A 13255-nucleotide genomic window follows, 5' to 3' on the forward strand; every position below is an offset into this window, starting at 1 on the left:
GGAGTGAGCCCAGGGATGGAACCTATGTCCTCATGGATACTAGGCGGGTTTTTACCACTGAGCCACAACGGGAACTCCTAGCTGAAAGAATTTTTAATTGGTATGAATGGCAGAAGCCCAATATTCTGGAAACAGTGCAACAAACCATTTTAATATTTCTTACTAATGCATTTATGAAATTATCATAAATTACTTTCTAAGGACTACATTTTTGTGGATAAAAACTCACAAAGGAGTTCCTGTGGGGTTCAGCAGGTTAAGGATCTGGTGTTGTCACTGCTGTGGCTTGGGTCACTGCTGTGGTGCAGGTTTGATTCCTGGCCCAGGAACTTCCACATGCATGAGACATGGGCAAAAAAACAAAACAAAACAAAAACAAAAACAAAAACCACCTCACAAAGAAATGATTTAAAATGGTACAATTTATTTAATATAATACTATATATGTTATATATGTATGCATATGTACTATTTTAAAAATAAGCATGTGAACTATAATCATTATAAAACATAAATCAGCTTTAATATTATCAGAGTAAAAGAGCATGTACAGAAGTCAGTCTAACATTGTTGCATTTGCCTTTCAAAGTTAAAATACATAAAAGATTCAGCACATTGCATTTTATCTTATTTTAGTTTGTAGGCTGCCATCATTAGGTATAAATACCCTTAGGAATGTGCCCACTTATAACTTACACTCAAACAACAAAAGTCTCCTTAACAATTATGAAAGGACAATATATCACCTAAAATAAGTAATCTAAAAAAATACTAGCCTAAATTAAAACCCTGAGGAATTAAAATCTTTTCATACAATAGTTTTGGTTAAGTGCAATTCCATGTTTGTACTACTTTACTTAAGGTCAAACGTGGTAAGGCATAGGAAAAATAAAATCTACGTAAGTTACCATCTAAATCTATATTTTATTTCTTGCTACAAAGTTGTTTCCCCCAAAAGTAGTTTTTGTATGTCATTCTGGACCTCTTTAACCCCTGCTGGCTTATTTGCTTTATATACAGTAGTTAAGGTTTGTGCACTAAGCTGAGCTACCTTCCTACAGTGGTTCAGACAAAATGCCCCAGAAGAACTACATACTAGAGAGTTCATGTCCGTGTTCAACCATGGCCTGCACAAACTGCTTGAAGACTCGATCCATGTACGTGGACTGCCTTGGCCAGATTCCCTCCAGAAAACCTATGTGACCTCCATAAGAAGTAAGGACCAAAGCGACATTAGGGTTTTGCTTAGCAGTTTCTATTGGAATAGCTTGATGAAAAATGGGGGAGGGGTCAGAGAAGGGAAAAAGAGAAAATATATATAATTATTACCAGTTGTTGTTTGGAAAAGTATACACCTTTATCAGTTCCAATCTCTATAAACTAAAACACCATTAAACAAACAAACATTTGTGGAGTTCCCATGGTGGCTCAGTAGTTAACGAATCCGACTAGGAACCACAAGGTTGAGGGTTCAATCCCTGGCCTTGCTCAGTGGGTTAACTATCCGGCGTTGCCATGAGCTGTAGTGTAGGTTGCAGATGTGGCTCGGATCCCACGTTGCTGTGGCTCTGGTGTAGGCCAGTGGCTACAGCTCCGATTAGACCCCTAGCCTAGGAATCTCCATACGCCGTGGGATCAGCCCTAGAAAAGGCAAAAAGACAAAAAACAAACAAACATTTGTAATGAGCATGGCTAATGGAGTAAGTCTGACTAATTTATATCAATCACCTATTTTTTTATACCAGTTCATGTTCATATCATTTCACATTATTTTTGGAGGAATCAATCCAAACCAAGTATTTAATCTTGACACAAAAGTATAGGTCCAGCTTTGTTTTGAGAAATTAATAATTCAAGAAATGGGAGTTCCCGTCGTGGTGCAGTGGTTAACAAATCTGACTAGGAACCATGAGCTTGCGGATTCGATCTCTGGCCTTGCTCAGTGGGTTAAGGATCCGGAGTTGCCATGAGCTGTGGTGTAGGTTGCAGACGTGGCTCAAGATCCCGAGTTGCTGTGGCTCTGGCATAGGCCGGCAGCTACAGCTCCGATTAGACCCCTACCCTGGGATCCTCTATATGCCGTGGGAATGGCCCAAGAATGGCAAAAAAGACCAAAAAAAAAAAGTAAAAAAGAAAAAAAAAAAATGGTGAACAGAGTTCCCATTGTGGCTCAGTGGTTAATGAACAAGACTAGCATCCATGAGGACGCAGGTTCTATCCCTGTCCTTGTTCAGTGGGTTAAGGATCCAGCATTGCCGTGAGCCGTGGTGTAGGTCACAGACGTGGCTTGGATCCAGAGTTGCTGTGGCTGTGGTGTAGGCCGGTGGCTACAGCTCCTATTGGACCCCTAGCCTGGGAACCTCCATATGCTATGGGTGTAGCCCTAAAAAACAAAACAAAAGAAACAAACAAAAAATCAAAAAACCAAAAAACCCAAAAAACTTTAAAGGACATGAATTATTTATTTTTATTCTCCCCCCAACCCTGGGTTAGAGCTCAAACAGTGAAAATGTTTTGATTTAGGATCTATAATGGAGTTTTCTGGTGGCCTAGTGGTTGAGGATTTAGCATCATAACTGCTGTGCTGCAGGTTCCATACTGGGACTGGGAACTTCAACATGCTGTGGGTACACAATGTGGGTTGTGATCTGTACTGGATCACAATCTGGTATGAGAAGGAGAAATGTCTGATTAAAGATACTGCTACATCTTATATCTCTAATTAAGATAACATGGTTGATGCAATAATTAGACCTTCACATCCTGGGTAGAGTCTTACAGGTAAATGAGTTCATTAAAGGTAAGATCTCCCTACCCCACACCCTTCCAACGAAGGAATGTAAACTAACACACTACAGGAGAACTGAGACCCTTCCAAGATAGAGCCACTGCTGGACCCAAACTGCCTGTTTAGATGATGCTCTAAGTTGGACCTCTCACTACATCCCTTGAAGAATAAAGCTAAAGACCTTAAATCAAGGCCTAGGAAGCCTAATCCTTGTCCTAAATAGGCCCTGAACTCATATCCTTATCCAGTCACACCTAAAAACCACAAACATCTATCTTGGGATCAGGTGTGAGAGCTTAAGGGGAGGAGCAGGTGAAATGACATACTATTTTTGCTTTTCCTTTTTCACCTCACATTAAGGACTTTGAGTGCTTCACTTGCCTCTGATGGGATTATTAAGAGCCCCAATTTCAGAAATTTCTAACACTGATAGTCACAGTCATATCAGAAGAACAAAAGGCTGGGCCATGTACCAGTCATGTGAAAGATACTGGCTGCCTGTGCTCTCAGAACACAGACAATTGTCCACTATTTCAGCGTGGTGAGATGATTTTAAGGGCTTGGGAAAGAATAAGGAATAGTTTAAACTTCAACCAAGTGGGTCAAGTTAAAAGCTAGGAAATTTCTATTGGTGGAAGAAGAGCCTGTGAAACATAAAAATAGATGGAGAAATACAAGACCTTGTTAATTTGATGAAAAAGGTTAAATAATCTCCACGTAATTCAACTGATATTAAAGTTCACAGTGTAATTTTCTGATTTGTAGTCAAAGACCAAAAGTCCCAGTCATCTAAAGCCACCTGTGATTTAGTCACAAATCATACAATAAAATGATATCCACTAGAGAGATGGTCAGTGATTTTTTAAAAAAAACTTTGGGGACTTTCTGAAACTTTGACAATACAATGTACTGTGTTTTTAGCCAAAATAATTTTTTTTAAATGAAATTCTTGGGAAAATGTTTTAAAAGAATTTAGGGGAGATGGGGAGTGGGGGATGTGCTGGGAGTGTGGGATGGAAATACTATAAAACTGGATTGGGATGATCATTGTACAACTATAAATGTAATAAAGTCATTGAGTAATGAAAAATAATTTAGGGGAGAAATAAGGAGAAAACATTTTATAAAAAACTTTGTGAAAATTCATTAGAAAAAAATTAGAGGTTAAGTCTACTTATATTTAAGTTACTTCTAGGCATCTTATATTGCTTTAGTGTATGAACACATGCACATACAGCTTTGTTACCAAATTCCATATTTCTTGAATTAATAGAGCTAGGAAGTTAAATTTGGCCATACTTTTATCCAGTATTCAGGGAGAAAACAGGCTGTTTCCCTTGAAAATGACCTTATAGTCCAAAGGTGCTATACTCATTGAGATATCTAAGTCTCAGTCAAGTTCTCCTCTAGATTAAAAGGAGAGGAAAATTCCAAAGCCTTCTGGATAAGAACTTCTGGAAGATAAAACAAGTGATGACAATGTATTCTAGAGGCCAAGATACTGTAACATAGTCTGTCCAAAGAACAGTTATTTGATAAGAATGAAAGGTTATAAAAAGTGAGAACAGGGAGTTCCCACTGTGGTGCAGTGGTTAACGAATCCGACTAGGAACCATGAGGTTGCGGGTTCGGTCCCTGCCCTTGCTCAGTGGGTTGACGATCCGGTGTTGCCGTGAGCTGTGGTGTAGGTCGCAGACGCGGCTCGGATCCTGCGTTGCTGTGGCTCTGGCGTAGGCCAGGGGCTACAGCTCCGATTCGACCCCTAGCCTGGGAACCTCCATATGCCGAGGGAGCAGCCCAAAGAAATAGCAAAAAGACAAAAAAAGAAAGAAAAAAAAAGTGAGAACAAGCAAAATATTTTTTGTCTTTTGTCTTTTTAGGGCTGCACCTGTGGCATATGGAGGTTCCCAGGCTAGGGGTCCAATAGGAGCTGTAGCTGCTGGCCTACACCACAGCCACGGCAACTTGGGATCCGAGCCACATCTGCCACCTACACCACAGCTCACAGAAATGCTGGATCCTTAACCCTGAGCAAGGCCAGGGATCGAACCTGCATCCTTACGGATGCTCGGGTTCGTTAACCACTGAGCCACAACGGGAACTCTGGGAACAAGCAAAATATTGAGAGTCATAATTTGTTCTGAGGATGTCACAGTAGACTAGATAAGGGTGTATAAAAATATGTAAAGTGATCTGAGATATTTAGACACTAAATTATGAGTGTCAAGTTTTTTTTTTTTTGGTCTTTTTGCTATTTCTTTGGGCCGCTCCTGCGGCATATGGAGGTTTCCAGGCTAGGGGTCAAATCGGAGCTGTAGCCACCGGCCTATGCCAGAGCCACAGCAACTTGGGATCTGAGCTGCGTCTGCAACCTACACCACAGCTCACGGCAATGCCGGATCGTTAACCCACTGAACAAGGGCAGGGACCGAACCCGCAACCTCATGGTTCCTAGTCAGATTTGTTAACCACTGCGCCACGACGGGAACTCCTCAAGTTCTTTTTTTATTTATCACAGTGGAAAACAATATATGACTGACATTTTATTTCTTATCCTTGTATTTTCCTAAAAAGAACAGTATTTTAAAGGTTCATTCATGTCAAATTGTATACAAAGATGTTAATTTACCATGACTGGGTGAAAAAACATCATCCACAGAATTGAGGCACAACACTGGAATCCCCACTGATTTCAGTCGACGATTTGGACTGGCATCAGTATAATAATCGTCAATTGTTCGGTAACCAAACATGACTGCTGTGAATCGCTTATCAAATTCTCTGATGGATTTAGCCTGAGAAGAAAAAAAAAAAAAAAAGATTACATTTACTCTTAGAATTGAAAGAGGAAATGAAAGGATGACATAAAGTTTCTCTCCTACCTTCATGACATGATCCATGTCAATTAGTTTCACAAACATATGCCGGTGCCTGGAACAAAAGAATTTCAAAAGTAAAACATTAAGGTCATTCCCATCTCAAACATACCTAAAACACATAAGTAACTTAGCACTAGGGCATAAAGTTGTTAATGAATATTTACTTAATCAGACATGAAAAGGATACATTGATATATGTCCTGAAGTTATTATTATTATTTTTTTGTCTTTTTGTCCTTTTTAGGGCTGCACCTGCAGCATATGCAGGTTCCCAGGCTAGGGGTCGAATCAGAGCCGCTAACCTATACCACAGACACAGCAATGCCAGATCCAAGCCGCATCTGCGACATACACCATAGCTCATGGCAACACCAGATCCTTAACTTAATGAGTGAGGCCAGGGATTGAACCTGCATACTCATGGTTACTAGTCAGGTTCATTAACTATTGAGCCATGACAGGGGATCTTTCCAGAAGGCTTTTTTTTTTTTTTTTTCTGTCTTTTGTCTTTTGAGGGCCACACCAGTGACACATGGAGGTTCCCAGGCTAGGGGTCTAATCGGAGCTGTGGCTGCCAGCCGACACCACAGCCACAGCATCGCCAGACCCGAGCTGCATCTGTGACCCACACCACAGCTCACGGTAACATCGGATCCTTAATCCACTGAGTGAAGCCAGGGATCAAACCCTCAACCTCATGGTTTCTAGTTGGGTTCATTTCCACTGAGCCATGACAGGAACTTCAAGGCACATTTTTTAAAAAGTACTTTTCCTTGTCAACTTTCAGGATAACCATGGTTTTCCAAATTAACTGCACTTTTTATTTAGAGTTTAAATTTGTCAATTCACTTAAAAATGCATGATAACAGTCATCAAAAAAATGAATAAAAACATCTCCATGTTCTTTGTTACCAAACTATTTAACTGTTAGAAGATACCTAAACAATTTTAGAAAAACTGATGCTAAGACAGCATTTTGGTAATGTTAAGAACCATGAGGGCTGAGGAGTTCCCATCATGGCTCAGTGGTTAAGGAACCTGACTAGTATCCAATAGGATGTGGGTTCGATCCCTGGCCTCACTCAGTGGGTTAAGGATCTGGTGTTGCCACAAGCTGTGGTGACGCACAAGGTAATCTATTGGGGTATAGAAAAAAAACACTAGAACATTTATGTATATTTTTAGCTTATACTTAACATCTTTTCCTTTTTGTATATGTTGACAATGGAAAGAATATTTTGGTGCAGTAGTTAATGCATATATTGCAAACATAAATATACATATACTAGCAGTCTTGTGGTTTAAAACTTTTTGCTGTGACATGTAATCCAAAAAGTTTAGAGATGGAGTCCCTGTCGTGGCACAGCAAAAACAAATCCAACTAGGAACCATGAGGTTGCAGGTTCTATCCCTGGCCCTGCTCAGTGGGTTAAGGATCCAGTGTTGCCATGAGCTGTGGTGTAGACTGCAGACTCGGCTTGGATCCAGAGTTGCTGAGGCTGTGGTCTAGGCTGGCAGCTATAGCTGATTAGACCCCTAGCCTGGGAACCTCCATATGCCGTGGGTGTGGCCCTAAAAAAAAAGTTTAGAGAGACATCAGGTGTAAAGATGACTTACTTATTAACAGAAGACTGGAGGCAAGTTGTCAAATAATAATTAAAAAGCAGCCAGTTCAGTGGTTTCTCCAATGATTCTGAGCAAGCGAAAGTGTTCCAACCAACTGAAAAAGTTGCAGCTGCCTTCAAAGGAGTTTTTGGTCCAATTTTGCCCAGGTAATTTAAAAGCAGCATTCTAAAATGAAGAAAAGCAGAAAACTCAGTGACGAATTTGTCCTCTCTCAAGAATCCCACCACTAATTGTGGACTTTACGGAGAAGAAAAATATAAACCAATGTTTAAGCCCTTTATCTTGGAAAACATGCAAATATCTTCATTCTTTTCTGACTTTCATCTACTTATCTTGCAGTCAGCTATAATGAGAATGTGACAAAGCATACAGTTATTATATAAGTATCTTTTTATAAATAAAATGTAAGAAAAATCCACCATAAGAGTGATTTTTTTCTTCTTTCCTAATTTTTTTCTTTTTGTCTTTTTAGGGCCACACCTGTGGCATATGGAGGTTTCCAGGCTAGGGGTCCAGTCGGAGCTATAGCCACCAGCCTACACCACAGCCATAGCAACTTGGGATCTGAGCTGTCTCTGCGACCTACAGCAGAGCTAACGGCAACGCCGGATCGCTAACTCACTGAGTGAGGCCAGGGATTGAACCCGCATCCTCATGGATGCTAGTCTGGTTCGCTAACCACCGAGCCACGATGGGAACTCTCTAATGTATTTTCTTTTATTAAAGTATAGTTGACTTACAATAGTTTGCCAATCTCTGCTGTACAGAAAAATATGGAAAGCTTCAAGAATGTTCACGTCATCCTTGGGCAGCGACCATGCCAATCTTCTCTGTATTGTTCCAATTAGTATATGTGCTGCCAAAGCAAGTACCCTTTTTCTTTTTTTCAAAGTGACATTAGGAATTTATTAAAATTTTGCAACTCCCTGGGCCCCAGCCTCCAGTTGAGTATTTAAGTTATTACGTGAGGGGTGTTTCAGACAATCTTGCTCTAAAAAGGGCCAAGAAGTAAATGTTTGGGGCTTTAGTGGGCCTATAATCTCAGTTTCAACTACTTAACTCTGGGACTGTAGTTGGAAAGCAGCTGTAGACAATACATGAATGAATGGACATGGCCATGTTTCACCAAAACATTCTATATGGACACTAAAATTTGAATTTCATATATTTTGCACATGTCATGAAATAGTTATTCTTTTGATTTCTCCAACCATTAAAGACTGTAATAACCATTCTTAGCTCTGGCACTGTACCAAAGCAGACAGCTGGCCAGATCTGGGCTTTGGACTGTGGTTTGCTAATCCCTGGCAGAGATGAAAGATCACAGGAGGACTGGTTTTCAAATGTGGCTGCACACTGGAATCAAATGAGGAGTTTCTGAAACTACTGTAGGAATCTGGGTCTCACCTCCAGAGATTCTGAGTAACTGGTCAGGGTGGGCATCCAGGTGCCCACGTATCCTTGCACCCGACAGCAAGTCTCCAGGGGCTCCTCGTCCAGAGTTAGACTGTCTGAATCATGGCAGTGCAACCGGCCTTTAGTGTCACTTGTTTTCTCTTCCTACCCTCCACTGCTATTTGTCCTTATCTCCTATCACACATTTCCCCCTTTTCCTTTTGTTCTACCAATTTTCCTGATTCTATTCTAGTTCTATTTTGGTAAGAGGGACAAGAACATAGTTTCATCTAATACTCACATCGGAAACCTAAGTTTGACATTGCCAACTAAGACAAAGGATGATAGTCTAAATTCTGTCTCTCATATTTTTCATTCTTTTCTTTTTTTTTTTTTGCCCACCTGTGGCATGCAAAGGTTCCCAGGCCAGGGATTGAATCCGCGCCACAGCAGTGACCTGAGCCACAGCAGTGATAATGCCAGATCCTTTACCTACTAGGCCACCAAGGAATTCCTCTATTCTTTATTTCTCTAACTGCCCAGGTTCTGAAATAGGACAAATGGGTACAAATTCCTTTTTTTTCCCCAACAAGAATGGCTTGCAAAGTGAATCTGATGAGGTTTTAGATTAAAAAATGGAGGAGTTCCCATGATGGCTCAGCAGAAATGAATCTGACTAGTATCCATGAAGATGCAGGCTCGATCCCTGGCCTCATTCAGTGGGTTAAGGATCTGGCGTTGCCCTGAGCTGTGGTGTAGGTCACAGATGCGGCTCAGATCTGGTGTTGCTGTGGCTTAGGCTACAGCTCTGATTTGACCCCTAGCCTGGGAACCTCCATATGCCACAGGTGCAGCCCTAAAAAGACACACACAAACAAAAAGATCAAAAATGGAAATTTCAGTTTTGAAAACAACTCTTCATAATGACTGCATTCTTTGTTTATAGTACTACGACTTAGCAAGCCATTTAGGGGTGATGCTTACTCTCCTGCAAAGGGATCATTCTAGGGTCCTGGTTTTGGTGGTGCCATTCTTTGGCTGGAGGTCAGAGATTTCCTTGAGGCTAGTATAATAGACAAATTGAAAGAGTTGGAAGCAAACCTCTCAGGAGTAGGAAGGACCAGGAGTAGGTATGACTGAGTAGGTAGGGGTATCTGTTGGTTATTATTCAGGAGCAAAATTAGGTCAAGATGTTTACCCCCAAAAGAGGCTGTAACACTTTGACAAAAAAAAGACTCCATTTTTCTCACCAAAAGAAAAAATATCATAGGAGTTCCTGTTGTGGCTCAGTGATTAATGAATCCAACTAGGAACCACGAAGTTGTGGGTTCGATCCCTGGCCTTGCTCAGTGGGTTAAGGATCTGGCATTGCCGTGAGCTGTGGTGTAGGTTGCAGATGCAGCTCAGATGCCATGTTGCTGTGTCTCTGGCGTAGGCCATTAGACCCCTAGCCTGGGAACCTCCATATGCCACGGGAGCAGCCTTAGAAAAGGCAAAAAAAAAAAAAAAAGACAGAGAAGGAAAGGGAGAGAGTGAGAAAATAAAGAACCCATTGATTAAGAGATTTAAGAGAGCTATCAATCTCAATATACGAACTTTATCTGGCTCTTGCCAGATAAACTTATAGCCAACAGACTAACAGGGAAAGGAAATACGGACTGAATATCTGATGGTATTTAGGAATTATTGTTAGTTTTGTTCAGAGGAAATAATGTATTATGGTGTTTTTCTTTTTTTTTTTTTTTGAGACCCCACCTATTAGTGATAACCTCTGAAATCTTTATAAATGATGCCTGAAATTTATTTAAAAATCATCAGCGTTGGGAAGGAATGGGGATGGGGGTTGGGAAGCAGGTGGTGATACTGACAAACAAGATTATCCTTGAGTTGATAGTTATTGAGGCCTAGTGATGAATATTAATGAGGGGGTCATTACATTCTTTTTTTTTTTTTTTTGGTGTTTTTTCAGAGCCGCACCTGTGGCACATGGGAGGTTTCCAGGCTAGGGGTCTAATGGGAGCTGTTGCTTCTGGCCTACACCACAGCCACAGCAACACCAGATCCAAGCTGAGTCTGCGACCTACACCGTAGCTCACGGCAATGAAGGATCCTTAACCCACTGAGTGAGGCCAGAGTTCGAACCCTCAACCTCATGGTTCCCAGTTGGATTTGTTTCCACTGTGCCATGACGGAAACTCATTATATTCCTTACTTGTATATTATTTGTTTGGAAGTTTCTATACCTTTTTTTTTTTTTTTAGGTCCCCACATGTGGCATATGGAAGTTCTTAGGCTAGGGGTCAAATCAGAGCTGCAGCTGCTGGCCTACGCTACAGCCACAGCAGTGCCAGATCCTTGATCCACTGAGTGAGGCCAGGGATCAAACCTGCATTCTCATGGAAAATAGTCAGGTTCTTAACCTGCTGAGCCACAATGGGAACTCCCTCTATAAATTTTTTGAGTGAGTTTACCAACTGTGGAAGACTGGAATCTGACCGACTCCAGAGCAGCATGGATTCCTTGGCTAGATTTAGTCTGGCACAAAACCCTTACTTGGCCCCAGGCACTACAGGCTTAGGGATTACTAGTCTGGAGCAGGGAGGGGTGCAGATGCTTTTGTCTGGTGCATTTCCAAAAGGAAAAATGTGTCGAGCTGTAAAATACATCCCCAAGTGGTAAGCCCACTTGGGAACGTGTCACAGTGCTAGGCAACTAGAAAGGGTACTTCCTCGGAACAATTTACAAGACATTAATATTCAACCAGCTGCAAAGGCTAATGGTCAAGTTCTGCCTGCAGGCATTGAGGCTTCAATTTGACATGAATAGGCATTTCCCAGGAGCTCCTGAATAGAGAATCTGGGCCTGTTTATGTAAGGTCTGGCCTTTAAAAAGTCAAGAATTTCTATGATTAAGGGAAAAAAGTTCAGCTGGCATCCTGTCCTTCTCATTAAGGGGCAAAGGAAAGGGAAGAGAAATATTGTCCTTTAAGCACAATTCACAGATTCTGCCTGGGTTTTCTGCACCGATTCAGATTTTTTGCTTTAGTAGGTCAAGTCAGACCTTCCATGCTAATGTAAGAAACGTATTCTTTTCTTCCTGATTTTATGTTTATCAGAATCCAAAAAATGGTGGTTAGAGCCAATTTTTCAGAGTCCATCATTTGTAAAGTTGGTCATTTTCAAGTAAATATGCTCCTAAGATGTTTTGAAAATTGAAAAAAGGGATTAATCAATCAAAATTAGGAAAAAATCATTTTCTCTCTCCTGTGTTGATTTTGGACAATTGTTTAGGTAATCTAAGCACAGCCGAGTGCTATATGACAAAAATTTTGGATTTTATCAAGCTCACTATTACTAGAACAGAAAGTTTAAACAATTACTAGTAGAAATGAGGCTAAATATATACACAGGATAAAAGTTTCCCAAAAGTCCCTATGCTGGAAGCACAAATTATAATATTTATTTGCTTAAAATAGCAGCTGGAGAAGGGGGTTACAAACAGAATTTGTCAGTTTCCAGGAGAGCATCCCAGAGCATCCAGCAACAAGACTAAACAAGACTAAACAAACAAGAAACACACCACCTGGGGGAAAAACTACTTTGAAGGCCTCTTCAGCTGGAGAGAGCAGTAAGTGATTATTTCAATGACTGGAGTGACGCAAGTCGCTGTACAAGTTTGGCTTCCTGAATGGTCCCAGAGAATGCGGTGGCAGGGACAGCTGGGAGCACACCAGGGACTCTGCAGTGAATGTGACTGCTGCTGAATGACAGAAATCAACTCTGTGGGGTTCAGACAACCCTTCAGGCTCACAAAACCCCAAGCACTCCAAGACATTGCCACAGATGTCAGTAGACAAGGAAAATATTAAAATCTACCTGAATTAATCCCCTCATTCATTGAACTACATATGGTGAAATATAAAAAAAAATCAAAGCGTTCCCATCGTGGCTCAGTGGTTAACGAGTCAGACTAACATGCATGAGGACACTAGTCTGATCCCCGGCCTTGCTTAGTGGGTTAAGGATCTGGTGTTGCTGTGAGCTGTGGTGTAGGTCAGGGATGAGGCTCAGATCTGGCGTTGCTGTGGCTGTGGTGTAGGCCGGCAGCTACAGCTCTGAATGGACCCCTAGCCTGGGAACCTCCACATGCCTTGGGTGTGGCCCTAAGAGACAAAAAGACTAAATAAATAAATAAATAATACATAAATAAAACCAAACATTTATATATCCTCATAGCTTATAGTCACCTGAAAGGGGGTCTCTAAGAACACTTCCCTCTTGGATAATTTAGAAAAGGAAAACCTTACCCTCCCATTGAAACCCCTGCTGCCAGGAATGGAGCAGAAGGGTACAGACTGTGTACGTGCTGAATGACTGTCTCCAAGTCTTCAGTGTTTGAACAACAGTAAGTCCTTGGTGTCTATAAGCAATAACAGGTAAAGCAGAGAAATTAAAATCGTGCGGTTAATCATTTGCATAAATGCAGAAATGTAAAAAAGAAAAGCTGTAAATATGAGAAAATGACCTTTGCACACCCTATGAGTCATAATAATTTATCATTTTCCTGT

General features: G+C 41.0%; 1 protein-coding gene and 1 non-coding gene across 2 annotated transcripts in view; both read right to left on the minus strand.

Moving 5' to 3' along the window:
* Window positions 1–404: 404 nt before the first annotated feature.
* ABHD3 (abhydrolase domain containing 3, phospholipase) overlaps window positions 405–13255 on the minus strand; it is a 44725-nt gene continuing 31874 nt past the window's right edge. Inside the window, exons 5-9 of the mRNA XM_047793888.1 lie at window positions 12995–13107; window positions 7285–7458; window positions 5671–5719; window positions 5418–5583; window positions 405–1267 (exon numbers count right to left, since the gene is read on the minus strand). Of these exons, the coding sequence (XP_047649844.1) occupies window positions 1089–1267; window positions 5418–5583; window positions 5671–5719; window positions 7285–7458; window positions 12995–13107 (681 nt within the window). The 3' untranslated portion in view covers window positions 405–1088. The remainder of the gene's footprint in view (window positions 1268–5417; window positions 5584–5670; window positions 5720–7284; window positions 7459–12994; window positions 13108–13255) is intronic.
* LOC125134722 (U6 spliceosomal RNA) lies at window positions 8061–8165 on the minus strand. The gene has a single exon (XR_007136734.1). It is a non-coding gene; the product is annotated as a U6 spliceosomal RNA (small nuclear RNA).

This window comes from Phacochoerus africanus, chromosome 8, assembly GCF_016906955.1.
Source record: "Phacochoerus africanus isolate WHEZ1 chromosome 8, ROS_Pafr_v1, whole genome shotgun sequence".
Lineage (NCBI taxonomy): Eukaryota > Metazoa > Chordata > Mammalia > Artiodactyla > Suidae > Phacochoerus > Phacochoerus africanus.